Here is a 24,072-nt window from a genome sequence, read left to right as displayed (position 1 = left end):
ATTTCTTCGACCCGTGCGTTAGGTTGCACACCATGAGATAGCTAAAAGTAGTGCCAGAAATGCTGTCTGAAGGCTAAAACAAGCCTTCCTTTCAAACAGACTTTTGAACAACAGACAGGCTGATAGATTTCACTGGGCAGGCGAGGGGAGGAAAAAGGCACGTTTTTCTCATTATCACCTAGACTGTACTGAAATCTGGGCCTCCTAGAAGACAGCACATACCTAAAGCTCACTTGGCTTTGAACTCTTTCAGATCCTTCCAACATTCGGAGAACTTCCTCCTGTCTGCATGTGTCCTTAGTATCAGTATACGCAACGGTAACAAGAGCTGAGGGCCGCGTATCAGGTTACCTCAGTTGTAAGTCACATATCAACATCTAGCTAAGAGAGTTGCCTTCCTAAAAAACTCGCACTGTTGAACTTGTTGGTTTTCTCCTTCAGCTGCCAGCCTTGCAGGAGGTGGGAGCAGTCGCACACATGGGGCCCACCAGCCCTCAGCCTCCTGAGAGGGTTTCTCACGGCGCGGACCAGCAAGCGCAGGGCCAAGCTGCGGCCGCGCTCCCCTAGGCGCACGCTGCAGCGCGCGGAGCTCGCCCGCTCGGAAACGCAGCTCTCGTGCACCACCTCCCACCGCCACCAGAGGGCGCAGCGAGCCGAGACGCGCCCAGCCATCCCCGGCCGGCGATTGGGCTGCCGGCAAGCCTGTCATGCTCTCAGCTCCGCCGCCGTCAGCTGGGGGAGCAGAGCAGAGCAGCAAGGACTGTGCGGGACAGGATAGGAGGGTTGTCTGTGTGCGGAGTGAGGGCTACATGGCGTTCTTTCAGCGGCTGCTGATGCCCGAAGAACGGGGCGGCGGTTTAGAGTGACCCCTGGGCACCGCTTCGCCTCTCATTGCGGGTCACACTTGCTCGGGGCTCTCTCGACGAGAGTAGCGCCCAGGACAAGGTAAGGGCGCGGGTCCGGGACGCACCGGCGGCAGATTTGGGCTCCTCGGCGTCGTGCCTGGCCCGTCAGTAGAGCGGGCACTGTCCCTCCATCCCGCCGCCGGGACAGGCTGGGTCGCTCGTCTGCTGGCGGAGCCCCGGGGCGGCGAAGGGCAGGCCCGGGCATGTCCCGGGCAGGCGGCGCGTGCGCGGCCCCGAAGGAGCCGGGGGCGCGGTGGGGCCTGGCCAGGCGTTGGGAGCTTGCGGCGGGTCTAGGGGAGCCTCCTCTCATTTGGGGCTGCCCTGGGCTCGGTGGGTGCCCGGCTCAGCTATGTGTTACCCAGTCCCTGAAGTGGGCCGTTCGCCTCTGAAGTTTGTGTTACGGTGCCGCCGCCTCTGCCGCACGGTTAGCGGGACGGTCAGGCCCAGCTGGGGCTGTGCAGGGGGAGTTTCGCTGCCGGTGTCCGCTCTGTGACTGCCTAGTCACCGGCACCGCGGGCCGGGCGCTGATGCCGCCGCTGTGTGCCCAGGCCTGTGCCGCCGTTCCAGTTATGCTACACATGATGTAGTTGCCAAAGGCTTACAGGCGAGCAGTTCGCTCACCTACCGAGACAGCTTCCATCTTTGCTTTAGAGACAGCTGCCACTTTGTACCTTTCTCCCCCTTTTCGCTGTTTGATAAGACTTGTATTTATTTCTTCTTACAGATGATTGAAACACTGGTAACTACTGAAGCTCAACAACTGCTGTACCAGCTGACAGCCCTGTTGGAACAGGAGTTAAGATGTCAGCCAAAAGCTTCTGGCCTGAGACTAATTGAATCTGCTCATGATAATGGTCTCCGAATGACTGCAAGGCTGCGAGATTTTGAAGTGAAAGATCTCCTTAGTTTAACTCAATTCTTTGGCTTCCACACAGAGACGTTTTCACTAGCTGTGAATTTCTTGGATAGATTCTTGTCAAAAATGAAGGTAAGCATAAGCCCTCAGTCATTAGCTTCTGCTCATTGCAGCTTTATTCTTATTGTAAGTTAGAACACCATGGCTTTAGATGGCTAAAGATGAAGCTCTTTCCAGAGACTCTGATTGTACAAGAGCTAAAAAATGTCTTTCCCTGTTCAGATTTTAGTATTGTTAAAAAAGCTGTTTGCTCTGGAGAAGGAAGAAGGCATCCATTTCAATTTGAGGATGCCCATAAACTTGGAAATGCAGGCCATAGTAATGGATTAGATCAAGACAGATTGTCTTACCTGTTGCATATATACAAGAACACCTTAAATTACGTTTTATTTAACTGCTGTTTCAACCTACCCATGAGCCCTGTGTCTTGATGCTATTCAGCACTTAGAGTCTGATAAAACATTTAGTTAGCACTCCATTCTACCACACGTGTGGCATGCTGATGCGTGGCGTTTTTAATTGTCTAATGAGACAAGATTACCACTGTACTATTCAGCCAAGAACAAAGGCTTGTCTTCCATGTGTGTTAAAAATGAGAAAGATAAATGGAAAATGATGATATGAAAGGCTCCTGAGCCCCAAATAATCAGTAAAAATAGGGACTGTAATGACTGTATTTTATAGACTAAAATTAGTAAGTTACATGTATATGTACATGTTTTGTTGGGTTTTTTTATAAGCCAATATATACAAGTCCTCAAAGATCCTGATTAGGTTATTATAGAGCCTCATTAATAAACCAGTTCTACCTCAATCAAACTATACTGTCCCACAATTTTACCTTTTAGATGAATGAGGCAGAATCTGTAATGAATGACACTCTTCTTGTTTAGTTAAATAAGAATATAAGTGGATAAATAAATTCTTGGTCTTTCAAAAACAGAACAATACCCCCTACCCTCCATATTTTTTTCTTAAAATGCCTTGGTGCCTACATAGCTTGGCACTTACATGTTGAAACAGCTGATCAAAGTACTTCCTCTTTGAAAGTAACAACAGTTTACTTTTCTTTAGGTGCAGCCTAAACACTTGGGCTGTGTTGGACTCAGCTGCTTCTACCTGGCTGTGAAGGCATCTGAAGAAGAGAGAAATGTTCCCCTAGCCACTGATTTAATTCGAATAAGTCAATATAGGTTCACTGTTTCTGATATGATGAGAATGGAGAAAATAGTATTGGAGAAGCTGTGCTGGAAAGTTAAAGCTACAACAGCCTTCCAATTTCTACAGCTGTATCATTCACTTATTCATGAGAATTTAAGCTGTGAAAGGTAAAATACCTAATACATGTTTTGCTGTGACTGTATATGATAAGGAAGCCTAAGCAGAAAATTAAGCAGGGAAATTACTCAAGTAATTAGCTTTTCTCTACTTAAAAAAACCACAAACTTTGTCTCTCATTGGTAATTGTTGTAAATGGGAGTATCTGTGGTTTAATATTAATTTTAAATGCTGCTTGTATAAATTGATCTACAGAGCTTTGCTGAGTCAAAAAACTTGCTCAATAATGATAGTATAATAAATCTCTGCTATTGCCACATTGCAAAGGTTTCAATATCTGACTTAGAGATTCCTTGTGCTAGTAAGGACAAAAACTCCTTGTTGGTAAGCCTGTTTTGAGAAGGCAGCTCTCCCCATGTAACACAAAATTTCTTTTTGGCATTAAGACTACCAAAACTAAACACCTGCTTGACTGTAACCCTAGAACTTCTAGGACAAATGAGGCTTTTGTTTAGATAAATAACATTTTTTGCTGCTGCTTTGAATTCCCATGGTGGTGCTGTCTTGATCAGGCTTGCATTTTATATTCACTCATCTGTTTTCATTCTAGGAGAAAATACCTCAATTTTGAGAGACTTGAGACCCAGCTTAAGGCATGTCACTGCAGAATCATGTTTTCTAAAGCCAAGGTAAAAAAGGTCTTGAAAACTCAAAGACAGTAAGACTATTGAAAGTTAAAGTAGTGTTAAAAAAAAATTCTTTCTCTCCAGCCTTCTGTCTTGGCACTGTCTATTCTGGCACTAGAAATAGAAGAACAGAAGCTGCTGGAATTGACAGAGGCATTGGAATTTCTGCAGTTGCATTCCAAGGTATGTATAGATACAGTTTCAGGGGAGGAATAAAGAAAAACACGTGGAAGGGCCTACACGGTAGGGAAGGGAGAGGTCTGTTGGCAAACTGGTTTCCTGTGTGGCTTTGTTGTTGCTTTCTTCTTTTTTCCATTTGGTTTGAGATCTGTGGCTTCCTGTCTTATGTGAAGAAGCTGAAAGTATGTGTATGAAGTAAGAATTTCATGAGTTGTTCACATCTGACATTCTGTCTTGCCATTTAGATAAACAACAGAGATCTGACCCTCTGGAAGGAACTGGTGTTAAAGTGCCTTACAGAATATTCCTCAAGCAAGTGTTCCAAACCAAATGTCCAGAAACTGAAATGGATTGTATCTGGGCGTACAGCACGGCAGCTTAAACATAGCTACTACAGGATAACACACCTTCCTACAATTCCAGAGACCAGCTCATAATAGGTAACTCCATGTAAAATAAACTTCTGATAGATTTAATTGGTTGCTAACTACCTCAGAGTTTCTTACTCTGTATAGGTAACCTCTTAAAGACAAGTAACATAAATGTAGCAGGTCTTGTTCTGTTCATGCCAGAGCTTAGTGCCATTCCTGAAGAAGTGGCAACCTAATATAGGAATGTTGGAGAAGGAACTGATCCTTGGGTATGCTGTGGGAGTAAAATGCATTCTACAGACAGTGGGACCTCAGGCAAACTAAAATGTGGAACTAAACCTGTAAAAAGATGAGAAAAAAAACTTGGCTTGTTCCTATCCTGAAAAGTCAGCTAAGAGGATACACTTGCATATTAGGATGAGTTTCTTATAATGGTTATTTAAAAGGAAGTATTTCATGAAGTTTTAAATGTATAACTGTTATACAGTAAGGTCTAAACCCTGTACTTTAGATATTCATGTTACTGATTTTTTTTTAACTGTAGAAATTGTGAACTACTTTCTTATCTAGATTTCTCAATCTGAAGGCTACATATTTTCCCTTAACAGCTATCTTGCTGTTTTGCTCTGTTAAAGTCTGATGCTTTGTTAGTCTCTTGTAGAAAGCCCTTTGACTGTTTGGGTTTTTTTTGTTGTTGTTTTACAGGATTACAATAAAATGAGGACAGAACCATTCTGAGACCATGTCAACAGACATAACTGGGAAACAGTCTGAAACGTGATCTTAATAATTAAGTACTTAACTTGTGGAAAGAACATGTGACATTTCAGAGTAAAAAGCCTTCCAGCAAGTGTCTTCTTTTCATGATGATTACAAAAATATTTTGGGTCAATTTTCAGTCTTGTTAGACTATTTACTAAAGTGCCACACTACTGATACAAGGAATTTTAACACCTTAGATTGTAGAGCAGCTTGTGTAGCCTAACTCCCTGTAGGTGCTGAATTACAGGTTTAACAAAAACTAGCTCACTTTCTAAAGACTGTGATACTAGGGAAAACATCATGTGCAGTACCAGAGTGTCTCAGAGAGTAATCTCACTCTATATTGACAACAGCAAATGCCTGTCAGCTCACCTGACATGCTGTTTGGGCACTGTCATGTGTCCACATGCTCCTCCTAGGCAGGTCCCTGGCCTACCACAGACATTAAAAATTAGGCTATGTGATACCCACTCAACACATCAAACAGATAGAGGAGGAGGAAAGAGCAACCTAATTTCATTGCCTTATAAAAAAGGTAGTCACTAACACAGCATCGGTAACTTCAGTGTTAGAGATGTAGTTAACTGAGATTACAAATCATTTCAGAGTGTAAAAACTCTGTGATACCTCACAGTGGCTGAGGGAATGTGCAAAGTCACCTGCTCAAAATCCAAGTTTCTCCAGGTTTCACGCTACAAGGGTTAAATGCTGATGCTGAAGAGGTGTATTTTTATAGTAGGAGCAGGCCTAATGCCCCCTCTTGGCCTGAATGTAAGAGCAATCTGAAGAAACACTGAAGATTGCTTCCACTCTCATTTCTTTTAACGGTAAACTTTGTGAAATAGAACTGTTTTTGATGAAGACCAGATGCTTGAGACCATGCTTCTGGTGCTAACAAGCAAGTGCATAATAATAACGTATTATTGTATGTAAGATGAATAGAGGTGTTGGGGGAATACACTGTTAATTGATTGTCATATAAACTGACTTAATGAAGGAGAGATCAGAATGTTCTGAATACAGTGTGGGCTTAGATGCTAGTCAGCCACCCCTTTCCCCTTTGTGGTTAACAGCTGAGGAAAAAAACATTCTTTGTACATCTCAAACTAGTTAAACCTCTCACAGAAGACTTCATACCAAAGCGCTCTACTGGACAAACAAGCCTCCTCTTGAACACATAGGAGTGGTTGCACGCTGTCACCTGCAGTTGGGTTTGGCGTCTGCTGGTGCTCTCTGCACTGGCCTGAGAAAAGCATACAGCTGATTTGCACAAAGGTGTGAACAGCCTGCTGGGAGAGATGGAGAAAATGCAGTGTGCAGTTCTGACTGTTACGCCTCCATATTAAGATATGTACCTTTTAATTAAACATTGGAAAGTGCTTGACTGAGTAACTTCTTTCTTGTTATAAAAGGTCCTGTTAGGAAGCCTATACAAAGGGACTTCCATGTACACAGTCCCTACAAAACCATACAGTAGTTGAGGTTGAAAGGGACCCTCCCCAGCCTTCTCCCAGCTGAACAACCCCAGCTCCTTCAGCCTGTTTTCATAGCAGAGGTGTTCCTGCCCCTTGATCATTTTTGTGGCCCTCTGTACCTATTCTATCAGGCCCATGTCCTTCCTGTGTTGAGGGCTCCAGAGATGTACACGCTGCTCCAGGTGAGGTTACTAGAGCAACATGGCACCTGTCACTCTGCTCTAATGAAAAATACTATTTCACTGGATAGTACTTTAACAATTCAATGCAACATTAAGTGTTCTGTCTTCCCTGGTCTTCAATTACTTCTGCAACAGTCTCATTTCTTAACTATACCATCTACCTTCAATACTAGGATCACAGCAAAAATATAAAACTCATGGCCATAAAGCTACATTCGATACCACATAACTTTTCTTTACATAGTCAGGAAAGCTCTCTACAGCCCAAGGGGAGCGTATGGACTTACTTCACATTCTGCAAAGATGACACAGCAGGAGAAGCATATATACATCAGGAGCGTTAACACTTGCTCTTACAATGAGAAAGGGGAGGATATAATTACAACAAAAGCATTCTCCCTCAACTGTTGCTTTATTTTTGCCATATGCCAACTGAAAGAGTGATCCAATTTCAGAAATGAGGCTCAGCAGTATGATGCGACAGCTGCTGGCAATTTATCTCCAGTTGAGACTTCTGCTTTGGACTTCTTTACAGGTTTTAGTGTTCAACAGGAGTTGACAATCATGTTTTCCTCCTGTTAGTGTGTTTGACACAGCTTTCATCCTGTACAATGCTGTGGCTGGAACATTCTCTGCTGCATCCTTAACGGTGAGCAGAAAATTTCCTGATATGTAATTGGCACATGCAATATATTGGATCATGCAATAGCTAAGTTTAAAATGAGGCCTTAAAACTGTATCTAGAAAAAGAATCTATAGCTTCTTAGATACATCACCAACACATAGTGCTATATGATAGTGATGAATAGATGCAAGGTACCATTTCTCACTTAGAGATTTCCTATTCCTTTTAGTAGTTATGTTATTTTTTAAATAAAAAAAAAAAAATTACATTGAAACTCTACATTACATTAACATACAAAATTAACCTGTATCTAGATTTTGATCCTACCCTTCAGTTTTAAAGTACTGCTTACCTGGTAGCAAGTAATAATCATTAGTGCTGTATTAGCACAGTGGATTGTAAAATCTTAAAGCAAGATGCATCAGTTTCTGTATCTAAATCATTTAGAATGACATTTCTGAGTTCTCAGAAGGTTGCCGTGGGGAAAGTGTAGCTGTAGCCATCTTAATATCCTTCCTGTTGCAGGTTAAGAGGAAATATTGCCTTGTTTACAAGATCTAATCTTCAATGATTAATAATGTATTATTGCATAAAGATAAGTGGTGTATTTGTAACTGACCAGTTTACTGTGATGTCTAAACAAAACAAACCCTAAATCAACATTCTGATAAAAGATGGGGGATTTGTGTGTACAACTTTCTCTAAGGTTTGTCCCTTAGTATTAGAAATTTATCACAGCTTATAAAGCAGCTGGTAACACTTTGTCTTTGTTCTACCGAAGAGATCTTTCTCTTCACTGAAGTAATTACTTGACCACAATCTGTTGAAGGGATCATTGAAGACTTCAATTACATGGTTCCAGTCCTTAAGTGTAATGTGTGATTCCTCTCATGGGACCCAGATAAAAACAGTTTACTTTTCAAGACTAGAAAAGTCTGGTCCTCCTTTGCTGTAGTTTCCAGAAATTTCTGCCCCGCTGAAGTCAAATCCAGGGTTCTGATGGAGGTAAAAGGAAAAATTAGTAGATCAGTAACTTGTAATAAATAACTAAAAGAAAAAAATCAGTAGACCAATAACTGGTAATAAATAACTAAAAATCAACAAACAAAATGCCTCAAAATTGTTTCTGTTAATATTCTGACATGGTAATAAGGAAATACAACGATTATTCACTTGTCATGGCATTGACATTCTTGGAAATGCATCAACAAATTAACCTTGAATTGTCGTCTGGTTGCCTACTGCTGAAATGACTTTGCAATGCTGTTTTCAACTTGGCAAGCAGTGAGATGTGCCAGGAAAGGAATATTATGGAAGGTTTAAGAATAACTTCTGACTTCATCCGAAATTACTAATTGAAAATGTAAGTACTTGCCATGTTGGATATCAACTTTCATAAAAACATTCTTTGTTGCAGGCTGCAGTATGCTGATTGAGCTGTTAGTAAGAAGCTGTAATGCTACAGCTCTGCCGACACACAGAGGAACAGTTGCATACTGATGGTGACCAAAGCAAACTCAGCAGTTTCAATAAAAAGGCAAGGAAAATATTTCCCAGAGAACTATTCTACATCATCTAATATTACAAACAAACATATTTAATAGGATCATAGAATGGTTTGGGTTGGAAGGGACCTTAAAGATCAACTAGTTCCACTCCCACTGCCATGGGCAGGAACACCTTCCACTAAACCAGGTTGCTCAAAGCCTTATCCTACCTGGCCACGAACACCTCCAGGAAGAGGGCATAACCTCCCTGAGCAACGCGTTCCAGTGTCTCACCATCCTTATAAGGAGTTTCTTTCTAATATCCAGTCTAAACCTACTCTCCTCAAGCTTCAGTCCATTCACTATCTCCTGTCACAAGCCTCTGTAAAATGTCTCCCCCCAGCTTGCTTGTAGGCCCCTTTCAGGTACCGAAGCTTGGTGTGAGAAGTTTGTTATAAACATTCCTACATCGTAATTCTAGATAATAACGGAATCAGTGTGTAGCCTAACTTAGAACTTGTTGGTATTATACAATGAATCCTAAACCAGCAATACACCCACACAAACTCAACTTTTCACAAAGCCTTCACACAATGAACAGAATGACCTCTTGGAAGTGCACCGATAAAGCCTATTAATCCTTCTATGTATACTGAACTACAGTACACATTTCCATGGCACTAGACAGCAGAACGATTCTCCTCAGGAGTTATGTCCCTGAAAACTCTGCAAACACAAAACACAAGGAGTAATTATGGTCCTTTAACTTGCCTCTCTTTGGAATCGCTCCAGTGTAAGTTTCCTCTGCATCTGGTCCTGTACCCAAGGATCAGCAGCATATTCATTTTCTAATAGAGAAGTCCAACAATTTCCAGCATCTCTATTTGTCTTCATTAGAACAACTCGTATCAGCTTCCTGTCCTCTGTTGAGTGAAAACAGACACATAAAACAACCATTAAACTCAGTCCTATGTGTTAGTCAATTCTGTTGTTCTGCTGAATTCACAGTTAACAAGAACAAGATTTTCTTTCTTTGGTCAAGGAACTTAAATTCTTCATATCAATGACAACAGGTTTATTGACAAATAAACAAACACTAACACGAAACAGAAAGGCTGAAGTAAAGAAAGCCTATACAGCCATCTCTCCCCTTTCTGGCCTGCAAAATGCTAATGCTTTTTTTTAGGTATTGTAAAGATAAGATATCCTTTCAGAGAGGTTCATAACAAAGAAAAGATTTATTTAATCTATTAATATATAGGGCTCTGGCTGTACTGTGAGTTCTTACCAATAAAAGCCAGAACTAAATATTAGCAACACACTGGAGAAATATTCAACTTATTTTAAACAGATGGCATGACTGTAGGCACTATATTACACACACACAGAGTGAGAATGTTACGGATTGGAAGGGACCTTGACAAATTATCCAGTACTCCCCTACAAGACATAGCATTTTTCTCATTAACTTTAATATCTGGGACTTACACAATACCTCAGTTCTTTAGTCTGACAACCATATTGTCTTTTACACACAGCTACGTGCAGAAAATAATCTTTCCCATTTAAAAAGGGCAGGGGGGGGGGAGGTAAGCTCTTCTGTGGCATATTTTGAGAAGTTCCATTGCCCTCACAATAGCATTTCAATTGTAGATTATTACCTAATGTCCATGTTCCTTCATCAGTTACTGTAGAGTCAAAAAGTTTACCCTGCAAAAGACATGTACAACATCATGACAGGAAAAAATCCTGAGTGCCCATTTCAGATTGAAACAAGTTTTACTGCCAGCTTACCTACTGAGAATGAATAGGCTGGTCTGGCCCTATAAATATTGGTGTGCACACAGGCTAAGAATTACTTTCTGTTATACAACTTAGATTTTTTTTTTAGTGAAACATTTAATAGGTAAAGATACCTGTGACTGTTTCAGTATCAGTTCTTTGAAAGGGCCTGTCTTTCTCAGAGGGTAATGCCGTTTTTACTAGACTTGTCACAAAAACGTCGATGTTTCTGCCAAAGGTAACATACAGCTATCCACCCTATGCCACAAAGAGCTGCTTGTTACCAACGTGGTAACTCTGCTTTTCAACTGGGACCTTTGGCCTTTCAGCAATGAGTGATGCTGCACACTCGAACACTGCCCAAACCACGACAAAAAGATGACTCTGCATCCACGTGAATTTGTTCTTTGTCTTATTATCTTCAAAAGCCCGTGCAGCTCGACAGAACTGTTTCTAGCAAATTCCACTCTGTAGATAGCGAAGAAAGAAACAAAAAGGCAACGCGGCTGGGAGGTGTTTAAGACCCCTGAGGAGGCAGCGGCACTCCCGGCAGCCACCGGCGCCCAGAGGCCTTGTGCGCCGGGCGCGGCTGACGGCTCACCCAGACCGGGCCTGCCCAGCCCTCCCTCACAGCACCGGGCGCGACGGCTTGCTCGCCATCCCCTTCCCTCAGAACACCGAACGCGACAACTGGTTCTCCATCCCCTTCTCTCAGAACACCGAACGCGACAGCTTGTTCTCCATCCCCTTCTCTCACAGCACCGGACGCGACAGCTTGCTCTCCGACCCCTTCTTTACAGCACCGGGCGCGCGTAGCTGCTTGCCCTCTGTCCTCTTCCCTAAACAACACCAGGCGCGACTCGCCACCCCTCCGGTCCCTTCTCTCAGAATGCGGCGCCCTCCGTCGCTCTCAGCTCCCGCACCCCCGCCCCGCCGGTACCTGCAGCACCTCTTGGCCCCGCACAGAGAGCGCGATGTGCCGACTCTGCAGGCTGCAGCTGACGTCCTTAGCTCGGGTGCCCGGCGGCACCAAGACTTCGATGAAAACCTCCTCCAGAGTCTGGTACCAGCGGCCCCAGGGCGTCTCGCAGGGAACCACCCCGCTGCGCTCCTCGAAAGGAGCCGACATGGGAAACAGCGACCCCAGCTCCGCCCCACTAGCCCCGGACGTGAAAGCCCCGCTCGGGCACGCCAGTCACCCCGGCACCGCGCACGGGCGGCGCCACGCAGGACACTGATTGGCTGAGCGAGCTCGAACGGGGAAAGGCGATTGGCTGCAGGGCCCCGCAGTGGCGGCCGTTGGAGGCTTTGAACGCCCGGGCGGCCGCGGTGCGTGTTCGCTGCCATGGCCTCCTGCAGCGCCCCGCTCAGCCGCTTCGACCGCAGCTCCGGTACGTACGCAGGGCAGCTACAGCCCTTCTTTGCGGTGCGAGGGGAGAGGGGATCGGCTTGCGGCTACCCTGGCGTGCCTGCGGCCCGTTCTGAGGGGGGTCGCGTGATGCGGTGTTTGAGGGTCTCTTGCCTAAGCCATCAGAAGGGTCTCTTAGCAGAGAGTTAAACTGTTGCTGAATATACCATTAAGCATATATATATATATATATATATATACATATGCGTAGCAAGCGAAGCACTGATGATCTAATTTCTGATATCGTATTGCAAAACTGCACGAGAAAGGTATGGAGCTAGTCACAACTGAAGCTTGGCTACCGAGAGCTGTTGTTGGCGTGACAGTTTCTCACGCCTTTCTGGCTCTAGCTGCATGCTGCTGCCGTCACCTGTTCTAACGTTAAGGGAAGTTACCCTCACTTCCAGAAAACATACACAAGTAGCTACGCATGTACTGCACTTCACAGCACCTGGCTGTAATGATAATTGTATGAAGCATTTATAGTCTTCTGGTTTCTGATTGCTGTTTCCCTTAAAATGGTTCCGTTTTGTAGGGAAAAAAAAAAATGTAATTAACCTCGTTATTTGGAAGAACATATAAGTAATATTTTCTAAACTGGAAGAAGATGCTTTAAAAGTAGTTTGGTTTTTATCCTTTCTCACTTCAGACTGGCTTTTTCACCACTTAGCATTCATATCCTCAAAAACATTTGTGGGTTTTTTTTCTTGATGGGAGTTAATACACTCCTATCACTAATAAGATGCCTTGCAGTATTGTATATGTAAATCAGTTTTAAACTTCATTAACGGTGTTGTAAACCGGACCTTTCCTCCACTACATTTATAGGGGGGAGTAGGAGAACTGAACTGATGTTATTGTGGGTTTGGGGTTTTTCTTTCTTTTTTTTTAAGGTCTGTGTGTCACCAGCTTCAAGTCATTCAAGTTAAAAAAAGCCTTATCAGTTGAAAACTGGCATCAGGGATCTGGATAGTGGGGAGGAACTTGACAGAAGCTGCATTCCCAAAGCTGGCAGTCATCTGTCAGTCTTTCTCTAGAATTTACCAAGTGCTGATGTGGCTGATATTGGATTGCCTGAGTGCAGCAAGACAACAGCTAGCATTGGGCTGTGAAGTAGGTAGTCCTGTGCTCATGTGGCATTTTGTCTTTTATATGAAAAATCAGTTAAACTTGTCCAGTTTGGTTACATTTCCTTTGCTGTGTGTTTCCATGCACACTCTCCCTTCACCATTACTTTCTGCATTCTTCTGCAGGTGAGCCAAATATGAACAATGATAAGAGTGTAACTACTCCTGGAACTGTAAGGAGATGTGCATCCGTCGGGTTAACAGTAAGACTCTTCTGTGACACTGTTTTCAATTCTAGCTAAACTGCTCTGTTTAAATCATGTGGGTGTGTATTTTGGGTTTTCTGTGTCTTTAATAGCAATGCCTATATAAAGGCATTCACTGTTGTTGCACCGGTATGTAGCTAGAGATCAGCTTAAATATTTCTAATACACCTCTTTTCAAAAGCCAGCTAATGGGATCCGGAAGTCTACAAAAGATCTTTTGCTTATGAAAGAGAAAAAGAAACAGAAGGCACTGGAGAAGGAGGTATGAATACATTGTGAGCACAGTCCTGTGCTCACCAAGATAAAAATTTCAAGTTGGTAAAATTATTATTAGCATAATGCAGCATACAAGTAGTCTGCAGCAGCTCTTTGCAGAGCAGTGCCTATGAGGTGTTATAGTGCACAGAAAGCATTTTGTTTGTTAATAGAGTTACAGTAGTTCCTATTGAATGATAAGATTAAAAAGATAACTAGGTCCTATACCCTCTACCCCAAAAAGGTTCTGGTTTACTAAACTGTTTGAGGGTTTTGCTTAGTAATCAAGATTAATTTTAGAGGCAACTGCACACTAATGTGCCTTCTGTCTCACATGTCACATTCTTTCTGTTCTACAACCACAGAAGAGAGTTAGCTTCTGTTGCAAGCTAAAGCTAAGACTATTCCAACTTTTTGCACTGACTCTGTAGCATAAAATAAGTCAGAAGAAATGCCAGGACTGCAGATCTGTGTTGTGTAATAATAGAGAATTGTAGTGTTTCTGTTACATAGTTTTCCATGAAGGACAGGTAAATATATATATATATATGAATAAAAGTTAATAGTTTGGAAAAACCAAAGGCATAAATTAATGGTGTTATTTAAGAAGAATAATGGTTGACAATAAAGAAAATACTTCTGCCCTAGATTCGTGCACTACTGAGGGAGCGTGGAGAGCAGGATAAAAAACTTACTGCTCTGGATGAGGATTTTGTTAAGATTGAAGCCAAGCTGAGTGCTGCAGTTCAAGAGAAAACATCTCTTTTGGCAAATGTTGCATGCCTGAAAAAACAGCTTCTGGAATTAACGAGAACCAATGAAGTTCTGAAGTCAAAGGTATCCAGACAAATTAGCTGTTGTTAAACTCCCTGGGCAAAGGGAAGCTTGAGTTGCTAATTTGCACAAGTTGTCATATTCCTTGTGCCCCTCCACTGGCACAGGAATAGAACATGTCTGGGTTGGGACCTTGTATGCGTCTGTCTAAAGACAGAGTGGGGCCTGCTAAGGTCCATCTCAAGGGGAGGTAGAGATCAGGGGAGGGACAGGGGACAAGACGATTTAAAGGACTGTATGAGAAGCAATTCATACACAGGAGTTATGCTTAGCAATTTTACATTCCTCTCTACTAAGCTATCCGAAGATGGTGTGCAGAAGAAAATGAGCAGCTTGTGCATGGAATTAATGAAGCTGAGAAACAAGAGAGATGCTAAGGAAAAGGTATGAACATTTGCACTTCTGAGATGTTCAGGACCACACAATGAAGAATTTACCACAGAACTGTGGATCTTGTGTTTTTATCCTCAGCACTATAGTTTTTCTTTCTGTAGAGTGGAAACAGAGAAAGGAAAACAGCAAGTGTTCTTGATTTTGCTGTTTATAAGCAGGGTAAATCAAAGTTTGGGTAAGGAAGCGTAGAAATAATTCTGTTACCATATCAGTCTGTTGGTTAGACTAATAATTTCTTAGAAAACCACTGGTCCTAGTTATAGTTTGAAGCTCTTACACATGTTTGTGGTTTTCTGGATGGTGGTGGTTATTTAAACAACTGGTTAATATCTTTAAAGAGGGATCTTTTCAATCATTTTTAGCATAGTGGCAAGCACTATCATTAAACCTTAATTATTTTCACTTTGTCACTCTCTTAGGCAATGGATTTTTATTACTAAATCTCATTGTGCTGGTAATATTTGTCATTTGTTTGGTTTTTTAAGACTGCACTTGCAAAACAGGAAAACATGGAAATGAAGCTGCAGGAAGTGCAAAGGAATCTTGAGCATTCCAAAGGAAAAGTAGCACAGTTACAAGAAAAACTGTAAGTATTATGGAAGAGACTTGACTTAGCTGACATTAGTTGTGCTTACATGCTTATACCTTACAGTAAGCACCTACTATAGAGAAAATACAGGCTCTTTCTCTACTGAGGAAGAGCAGAAATTAGTATTGGTAGCCTAGAATAAATTTGATGGAATTAAGTCTTAGAAACAGCTGTGTTCTTAAATGAGCATGCCACATATTCTTCCTCTAGTGTATCCAGCCTTTTTCCAGAAGACAAACAATACTATTTCAACCCTTTGTCTTGGTAGGGGTGGAGTTTCTTGGGTTAGGGAGATGAGGAGGGAAGATGTGTGTTTTGGGAGAAGAAAGTTCATGTGGACTCAAAATTTCAGCGTCTGGCCACTCAGACTAGTACATTATGACTAAGCAAGAACAAGAAAGCATTGGGTCAGGAGTTAAGATCCGGACATTTGACACAGATTCAATAGACACACAAATATTCTCCAGATAAGTATACTGAAAGCCTTTAAAGTTGCTCCATAGTAGCCACTTTATCTGAAGAAGTGCAATTGCAAAGTATTAAGTAGCTGTATGTAGGAAAAGAGAGTTAAAAATCAACACTTTGTTCTGCTCAAATGCCACTTGCCTCACAGGAACATGCACTAACATAACCTATTTCTGAAGATGGCAACCTAAGAAGGATAAACTTACAATGTATAATTTACATCAATTTTTCAGGATCAGCATTGCAGCATCCTTCCTATGTTTTCTGCATTTACTTAACATGCACGTGCAGAATTTCTATACTCAGTTACAAACCACAAAGCTTATAATACAGGTAGTACAGTTTACAAAGGCAGGAAGTGATCTAGACAAATATCTAGCCAATGCAGCTGTCTGAGCATCCTTGCTTGTGGTAAAATATGGCTGAGCATCTTCACTTCAAATGGAACGAGTATCAAAACAGGATAGAATCAAGTCTTAGAACCAATAGCAGTTTGTCAGCCATTATGGATTATGAAAAGTATTTTTTTAGCACTAAGTTGTAATTCAGTATTTGGGTTATTTTCTATTTGCTTTACCAGCAAACATAGCTTGCAAGTAGTTCTGAATTTATTTACTGTTTTTAGGTCTGCTACTGAGAGAGAAAAAGTCGAGGAAAAATCTGACACTGAAAAACTTTTGGAATATATCACAGAGCTCAGGTAATAACAAATTGTTCTTGAGTTGCACTGGGTAAATTAAAGGGCAGTAAAACACTTCTATGCTTGGTGAAGTAGCATCTCAGTAAAAACTGTTTAACAGTATTAAAATAGAGGGGGGATAAACAGATGACTTTTTGTTTTAAACACAAGGTTAAAGAGTTGTAGGATATTATTTTAATTGTCTTTCTAAATGTGCACTTCTGGGCTAAGCAGTAATATGGAAAAAAATGGTATCAGGGTCCTGAAATCATGATTTTAGCCTGAGTTACTTGTACATAAAGTACGCTAAAGCCTTTTCCTCTCAGATACTGGCAGTCATATCTTTTAGCCTATGCTTGTAAAACTGTGTACTGTGGACAAAGTCCCTCTCAAACATGACTTCCGGTGAACTTTACAATAGTCTGATTTGCATTTAAGACTTGTGATGAATTTTGTGTGCATGAGCAGCAGTCAATTAAAAAAATTACTAATCCAGTCTTTGTAACTGATCGGAACTGCAAGCACTACCCCGACCCTTGTCAATTTACTCATTAAGAGACTGTTGGAAACCAACAGTCCTAAGCCTTTTTCCTTTGTGCTGTAGTGTAAGCTTACAAACGGTGGTCACAAATACCTGAATCTTCTCCTACAGCAGTGTTGCAGACACAGTCGAGAAATACAAACTAGATGTTGCCCAGATGGAGAAAACTCTGCTACAGAAAGACCAAGATATTAAGATCCTGAAGGAAACCCTCAAAACAAAAGAGGAAGAATCATTTAAACTGACACAAGAACTTAATGAAAGATGTCAAATGCTTCAACAAGAAACAGGTAATTGTTAGTGCTTGTATGTTGACTGCGTACATGGGAAAGCAGCAAACAGATTTGTGCTAAAATGCTGGTTTAGACTGGTTTGTGCCAAGTTAAAAATCACGTCTCTGACCCCCAGCTGAGACAGTTAGACATATTTCTATCAATATAGAAACTACTTTGAATCTGTTAAGTCTAAATTAGTATTTCTATGGAGGGTTACTAAGGTAGACTATACAGAATAATAATTACTTACATAGTAGGAATGGTGAACACTTTCTTTTCATTGAGAAGCAGAATGACATTGTCTCAACTCCCTGTTAGCAGGTTGTGCACAACTTCATTGAGGTAATGGGAGTGTATCTAGGAACCTTCACCTCTTTCCTCCTCCATCATCAAAACCAGCAACTCTACAGCTTAAGACTGGTACTCACTTCTCTGTGTACCACTTGGCCTGTATGTACTGGTATTGTGTGGAAGCAGATTCAAGGAAATGATTAGGTGCTTTTTTCCCCAGCTATTGTGCTTTTCTGATTAAACTACTCCAAAGATTCCTGCTGTTAAAATTAAAGAGGTGTACTTTTAGCCAATCTTGAGTAGTTCACCAAGAAATCAAAAATGTGATTCGGGTTTGGTTGTTGACTTGTGGGTTGCTTGTTTTGAGTTTTGGGGGTTTTTTTTGCCTTGCCTAACTAACTTTAAAGATAGAATGGAATTGTTATGAAGAACAGATGTTGTAGTTCTCTGAAGGCAGTTTGTGTTGTATTGACAATTCCTCTGTGCAGAGAAAGAGTTGTCTGAGATCAGAGGAAAATTTCAGAGGATGAATACCGAAATGGAAGACCTGAAAAAAGTAATTGACATAAAAGAACAACAACACCAAGACCTGCTTTTGAAACATGACAACGTTATTTCTCAACTGCAGCAAGAGAAGGTAAATACAGACTGTAAATGAGTCTAGAAATAAGACTGACACAAAAGGTTCTGATTTTGATCATAAAATACCTGTATTAATAACGGTCTAATCTGTGGAATGTACAAGTGGGTGCTGGTGTGGATCAAATAGCTCTAAGAACTGTAGCTTATATGATGGGTGTTTTAGTCCTTCTCCTATATTTGACCTTATTCTTGTGCTTTATTAAAGCCTGAACACTGCTAATTATACTTAATATGTAGAAAAATACTAATAGTTTTCAAATATGTACTCCTGACGTGCAGGAGTCATCTGTGTTAATGCAGCAGAAGTTACAAGAGTTTCAAGATGAGGTAACAAGTGAGAGACGTCTTCTTGAAGAAGAGCTGAATGACACAATGAATGAGATCAATAAACTACATCTTAAGGAGAAGAAAGCTGAAAAGTTTGTGAAGCAGCTGGAACAAGAAATCCAGTCTCAAGCTCTTGAACTTGCACAGATGGATGAGAAGTTAAAAAGGTTTGCAAAATAAACTGATTCTAAAGCTCTGAAACAAAAACCACTACATCAGAAATATGAACAAAGCTGTTGAGCCTAGTTCAGCTTACTTATCTAAACTTATTTCATGCTGATTGTTGATAGTCATTAGATCACAGCAATCTGGTTTATATTCTGAATTTAAAACTATTTAATTAGCATGTAGATACTTGCTTGAAATACCAGTACTATAGTAATATGCTATTGCTGTGAAGGGTAAGCTATGTGTATTTCTTGTTTCTGCCCTGGAGAGGGCAGTGACCAGGAACGTTTTTCCAAGCAATTTGTTTCTTCCTTTCATGTGTTTAAAATTTACTATTGAATGCTTAATCTGTTCTAGAGCTATCCTGGAAAATAAGAGCAGGGGGAATTGCTTTGTTAAATATCCTATTAGGATTGTGTCTTCATACAGGAGAACCCAGTAGTTTGTCACAATTAGCTTATTGCAGCAGTTCTGTAACTGGTAGCAGCATTTTGCTATGTGTTCAGACATACTTATCTCCAGTGGAATGATATTTTTTTATTTCAGGAAGAATGAGGAGTTGGAGCAAATCAACAAAACACATAGCAAGGAGTTGGAGCAAATCAACAAAACACACAGCAATGTTGTCTTGCAGATCCAAGAAGAGCATAGCAATATGTTGTGTAAACTTGGGCAGACTGTTGCTGAGTTTGAAAGGTATTTAAGTTTCATTAAGATCTAGGTTGAGGATTATCTAGATGTCAAGAAAATGTGCTGTTTATTCACGTGTCTTAGTACTTACCAACACTCAAATGCACTGTTACGGTACTGAAGCAGAGCATTTTGTCATAGGGTATGTGATAGCATTAAGAAATTAATTTCTTCTAAGTGCCAGTTAAGTGTAATGACACACTCTGCATCCAGTTTAGGAAACTGGGTGTTTCTTCTTCCAAAGTGTAACCAACACTCAAGTGCTCTTCATTCTGAGAGCTGTAACTAGTAATGGTGTTCTCCTTTACTCTAAAATCTCTTGCAATAAGGCTTTTTATTTAGGCTTAAAACTTGCACTGCAATGAGTTTGTTTTTCTGTAGTTCTTGCAGATCTTTCCTCCCAGTTTTCACATTGTGGGATTATTTGTCAACACAAACTTTAGAAAGTAGATTTCTGATGTTTAAGCAGTTTCTGATGTTTTAAAATAGTTGCTGAATTGGGGAATTATTTGTTCTAGAGTTACTGCTTATGGCTTTATGGAAACGGGGATGCTTTTAGCTCTGGATTTATCAGTGCCAGAACCTGCTTTACAAGAGTCTGCATTCTTGTTGTAAAGTTTGAACATGTCAACTTGTATTTTGCCTGAAGTAACAAGATTGACAATTTTTTTTCCTTATCTATGTAATACCAGTTACAAGAAGACAGTAGCTGAAGAAATAAGCCATCTTAAACTGGAGAACACCTCTCTGAAAGAAGAAGTTACCAACCTAAAAAATAAAGGCCAAGATAACCTACAGCAGCTTCAGGAAGCAGAAAACACTAAAAATAAAGCAAAAGAGGAATGTGCAAGGTATTAAATTTTCCTTAAGCTAAAGAATGGCAGCTAAGGACTGCCTTCTTAACTAGAACTTAATGTGGTACTTGTCCAGATAAAAGCAGTATTTCGGGTTAGCTTAAGCTTTTTTACCTTTTCCCAGTGCAGAGTTAAAAATATTGGTAGAAAATTCATTCAGTTTAAATGCATTAGAAAACTTAACAGTTCCTTCATGTAGAACAAACAGGGCAACAAAAATACTTCACTGAAATACCTTACAACTGTTGCCTTTATCAGAACTACCACAGTAACTGCTCCACAAATAGAATCCACAGGGACAAACACTTAATGCAGAGCTCACCCTTTGCCCTGAATACAAAACATGTTTTTTCCTTACATCAAAACTGCTGCTTGCTTCCTGATAGAAGCTAAAATATTGTACCTCTTGAACTTGGCTGCTTTCTGTCATCTTCTTTTCTTTTAGCACTGTACATTCAAACGTTTTTCATTACTTCTAGCAGCTTTTCAATCAGTTACTTTTGGGTTTGGATTTGAAGTAGTGTAAAAAGTAAAGAGTTCTTTAAGGGTGGATGGTATTTCCTCAGGATGGTTTTGGAAGTCCAGACAAAGCTTGCACTAAAAGAAGCAGAAGTGGAGAGAAAAGAGTCTTGTCTTGCACAAATGACTGAACTTCAGGAAAAACTGAAAGCAGAAACTGAAGATCTGAAAAGAAAACTTGAAGTGGAAAGCTCGAGGTGATTTTCCTCAAATTAAACCCACATATTATAGCATGTGAAAGTTTTTAGCTTGAAGAAGTGTTAACAATCAATTATAAGGAAACTACTTCTTGCTTGCTTTTTTAAAGGAAAAACATAAATGAAGATGTGAGCTCTAGCTTAAAAGAAGAGATAAAGACCTGGCGTAATCTGTATGAGGACTTGCATAACAAAACTAAGCCTTTTCAGGTGTGTTACAAAGTACTTGTTTATAGTATCTGCTGGTGATTGACTGTTTCTAAAGTTAATGGCCTTTGAACTAGTTGTTCCCCTTCCCACATCAGCCCTTCTTTGTAGGTTCCAGTAAAGAACTGCTTAAAGAGTTCTAAAAGATTCTATATGTATTTCAGCAACAACTAGATGCATTTGAAGCAGAGAAAAATGCTCTCTTAAATGAGCATGGTGCAGCCCAAGAAGAACTGAATAAACTAAGTGATGCATATGCTAAACTACTTGGCCACCAGAACCAGAAGCAAAAAATCAAGCATGTTATGAAACTGAAGGAAGAGAATACTCACCTGAAGGAGGTTTGTGAGAAGTTAGATTTCCAAGTCATTCGTTTGCTTGATTTCTCTGCTCTGAATACTAGCAGACTAATCCTGCAAGCTGCTTGCCTTCTGTGCTTCTGAAATACCCTCAAAAAACTAGGTTACATTAAACCAGAAACAAAGAGAATCTGTTTTAATTTTAACTGAGTATGTGATCTATGGGGGGGATCATCAGTGCAAATAGCTACCCCTACTCTTAGCTTGCCTGGCTTTTCTTACATCTTTTGGAGTGTCTACACTTAGTGAACTATCTGCTGAAAGCAGCACCTGCAAGTTGCAGGCTACCATACTCCTTAGTGGTGTTATAAAGCAACACTATAATGGTACTGGCTTCTCTACATCTCTGCTTGAGCTTGGTTTACTTTTTAAAGCTACCAGTATTTGTGTCTTACCTTTATGCATTAGTCAGTGCTTCAATAAATCACAAAGCTTTTCTCCTGCTTTTAGTCTTTAACTTCCAAGTATAATGTTTTCTTTAGGATGTCTCAAAACTGCGTACATTGCTAGCAAAAGAAAAGCAAACCACCAGAGATCTTCAGGAGCAATTATCTGCAATTCAGGGCATCAGACGTTTTCATCCTTCCAAAGCTTTCCAGCATGATCGCAAAGAAAACATTCCTCCAAAAACTCCTTTTAAAGAAGGTGAGCTTACACACTGGTGTAACCTTGTCCATCTACCTCTTCACATGCCAAAAGAAGGTATGGCAGGCTTGCATGGTCTGCAGCATTTGGGGAGGGAAGGAGAACATCATCTCCTGTGATTACACGGCAGCTCTTGCCTCAGTGGGCCAATTCTAGTATACTGTTAGGGCTGTACTTTGCAGCCCAGTTCCTTATCACCTGACTGGAGCAGGTTGGGATGTCAGGTTCAAGAACAGGAATTGCTTGCACGGGGAAGGAGTTGCTAAGAATCCACTGCTTTGGGTGATCCTGCAAGACAGGAACTTTGCTACTGTGTGTTGTCTACAAGACGTAGGTAGTAGAGGGGAAAGTGGCTCAGATGTGAGCCCTTGTTCTTTAACTGCTACCAGGCAGGACATTCAGCTGCTCTGAGTGTAGAGGTGAGATGCAAAAGGTGTACACATGAATGTGGAAAGATGATGACCATAGGGGAAGCAGCATTGGAGAGAGGAGGGAGGGAGTAGACCTCAACTAGACCTTCATTTTACAGCATGTTTAGGTCTAAAATCCTGATTTGCCTGTTCTGTGGACTGTAGTGCCTTCCTCCCCCTATCAGGCTAACACTTACTCCATGTGATGGGAGCAAGAGTAAAAGAAACCAATCTTGTTAATATTTTTCCATTACAGGTAATCGCCAATAGATGTACACAAGACTTGAACAGGCTCCATGGGGAACTTGGATGCTGTATATAGTACAGTTTAGTAGGAATAGTAGAGAAATGGTCCATAATGGTTTGTTTTTAGGGAAAACTCTGCTTGGTTCTACACTTAGTGAGAAGCCATAGCTTCTATATATGTCCTAGATTCCTGCTAACTCTTGCACTCAACTGCCAGAATTATGCAGGTTTTCACCTTTTTTATGCTGAAGCTGCCTAGTTTGTTTTTGACAGAGCAACTGAAGTTTAGAAGAGGTAAGTCCAGGAGAACGAGGGTAAGATGAAATCTGATTTTAAGTTAAATTAATTTTGCCCTTCATGGTTACTTCAACAGCAATGGCAGTAATCCTGCCAAGAGACCCTTTTTCAGCTATGGCCTAGATAATACAGAACAAAGGCAGAGAACTGGACTGTACAGTTTTTATATTCTTAATGGGATCTATATTCAGCACATGCTAATTTAAATCCTGGGGCTGGATAGTGTAGTGCCTTTTTCAAAAGCAGATTTTCAGCTCAAGCTCAAATTGTCTAAATTTACCTACCTGTCTGCATTAAGAGAAATGTCCAATTTAAAAATGCTGTGCTCCCTGGAGGCTTGAATTGTCCTAATATCTTTGATCAATTACAGCAGCTGCTTATAATGCTTGGTGGAGGAGAGCAGCAGAACTTGTCTTAAGGGGGTGGGAAGATACTCACTATCCACACATTTACCGTGGAGACTTCAGTTTTGGCAAAGTGAAATGAATTTGTTTGTATCTAAAATTAAGAACATTTTAACACAATAAACATTTTTAATTAAATGCATCTATTTCCTTCATAAACAAGTCCTAGAATCATTAAGGTTGGAAGAGACCTTTAAAAACTACCCTGATCACTCAATCTTATCATGAAAAGTACCCCCTCCACCCCTTCCTGAACATCTCCAGGAATCATGACTCCACTGCTTCCCTGGGCAGCCTGTTCTAATGCCTGACCACTCAGTAAAGGTTTACCTAATGTCCAGTCTAAACCTCCCCTGGCACAACCTATCACTGGTTAGTCAAGAGTAGAGACCAAC

General features: G+C 41.0%; 3 protein-coding genes across 6 annotated transcripts; 2 read left to right on the top strand and 1 right to left on the bottom strand.

Moving 5' to 3' along the window:
• The first annotated feature begins 257 nt into the window (after positions 1-257).
• CCNG1 (cyclin G1) lies at positions 258-6,477 on the top strand. Its single transcript, XM_064161733.1, has 8 exons — positions 258-358; positions 442-945; positions 1,630-1,893; positions 2,896-3,149; positions 3,710-3,788; positions 3,870-3,968; positions 4,211-4,405; positions 5,042-6,477. Exons 3-7 carry the CDS (start codon positions 1,630-1,632, stop codon positions 4,400-4,402), a joined length of 888 nt encoding a protein of 295 aa, XP_064017803.1. The 5' UTR covers positions 258-358; positions 442-945; the 3' UTR covers positions 4,403-4,405; positions 5,042-6,477.
• A 488-nt stretch (positions 6,478-6,965) lies between these two features.
• On the bottom strand, positions 6,966-11,827 carry NUDCD2 (NudC domain containing 2). Its single transcript, XM_064161734.1, has 4 exons — positions 11,590-11,827; positions 10,529-10,577; positions 9,639-9,790; positions 6,966-8,376 (listed from the first exon to the last, which is right to left on the bottom strand). The coding sequence occupies exons 1-4, from the start codon at positions 11,776-11,778 to the stop codon at positions 8,293-8,295; spliced, it is 474 nt and encodes a 157-aa protein (XP_064017804.1). The 5' UTR covers positions 11,779-11,827; the 3' UTR covers positions 6,966-8,292.
• A 110-nt stretch (positions 11,828-11,937) lies between these two features.
• HMMR (hyaluronan mediated motility receptor) lies at positions 11,938-23,815 on the top strand. Of its 4 annotated transcripts, none has more exons than XM_064161728.1 (17): positions 11,938-12,040; positions 13,311-13,387; positions 13,572-13,652; positions 14,294-14,482; positions 14,777-14,863; positions 15,358-15,458; positions 16,552-16,626; positions 17,261-17,436; positions 18,201-18,349; positions 18,634-18,848; positions 19,396-19,545; positions 20,232-20,390; positions 20,960-21,109; positions 21,220-21,319; positions 21,481-21,657; positions 22,158-22,320; positions 22,987-23,815. In XM_064161728.1, the coding sequence occupies exons 1-17, from the start codon at positions 11,995-11,997 to the stop codon at positions 22,998-23,000; spliced, it is 2,109 nt and encodes a 702-aa protein (XP_064017798.1). In that variant the 5' UTR covers positions 11,938-11,994; the 3' UTR covers positions 23,001-23,815. The 4 variants fall into 4 exon arrangements, with proteins under 4 accessions (XP_064017798.1, XP_064017799.1, XP_064017797.1 ...); XM_064161729.1 differs by having other exon boundaries at positions 11,939-12,040; positions 13,311-13,357; positions 17,258-17,436; XM_064161727.1 differs by having other exon boundaries at positions 11,939-12,040; positions 17,258-17,436.
• Positions 23,816-24,072: the final 257 nt, after the last annotated feature.

Source organism: Pogoniulus pusillus, chromosome 22 (assembly GCF_015220805.1).
Source record: "Pogoniulus pusillus isolate bPogPus1 chromosome 22, bPogPus1.pri, whole genome shotgun sequence".
NCBI classification, from domain to species: Eukaryota; Metazoa; Chordata; class Aves; order Piciformes; family Lybiidae; genus Pogoniulus; species Pogoniulus pusillus.
Note: the sequence above shows the minus strand (reverse complement) of the source record. Positions and strands in the feature narration are given on the sequence as shown.

Coding starts and splice junctions, on each gene's coding strand:
- CCNG1 (XM_064161733.1), top strand. CDS start 1,630: ATGATTGAAACACTGGTAACTACTGAAGCTCAACAACTGCTGTACCAG. Junction 3,789..3,869: donor TCATGTTTTCTAAAGCCAAG/GTAAAAAAGGTC, acceptor CTTTCTCTCCAG/CCTTCTGTCTTGGCACTGTC. Junction 3,969..4,210: donor TTCTGCAGTTGCATTCCAAG/GTATGTATAGAT, acceptor CTTGCCATTTAG/ATAAACAACAGAGATCTGAC.
- NUDCD2 (XM_064161734.1), bottom strand. CDS start 11,778: ATGTCGGCTCCTTTCGAGGAGCGCAGCGGGGTGGTTCCCTGCGAGACG. Junction 10,578..11,589: donor GGGGCCAAGAGGTGCTGCAG/GTACCGGCGGGG, acceptor TGTCTTTTGCAG/GGTAAACTTTTTGACTCTAC. Junction 8,377..9,638: donor TGGAGCGATTCCAAAGAGAG/GCAAGTTAAAGG, acceptor TACCTCCATCAG/AACCCTGGATTTGACTTCAG.
- HMMR (XM_064161727.1), top strand. CDS start 11,995: ATGGCCTCCTGCAGCGCCCCGCTCAGCCGCTTCGACCGCAGCTCCG. Junction 13,653..14,293: donor AGAAGGCACTGGAGAAGGAG/GTATGAATACAT, acceptor CTTCTGCCCTAG/ATTCGTGCACTACTGAGGGA. Junction 18,350..18,633: donor CTCAACTGCAGCAAGAGAAG/GTAAATACAGAC, acceptor CCTGACGTGCAG/GAGTCATCTGTGTTAATGCA.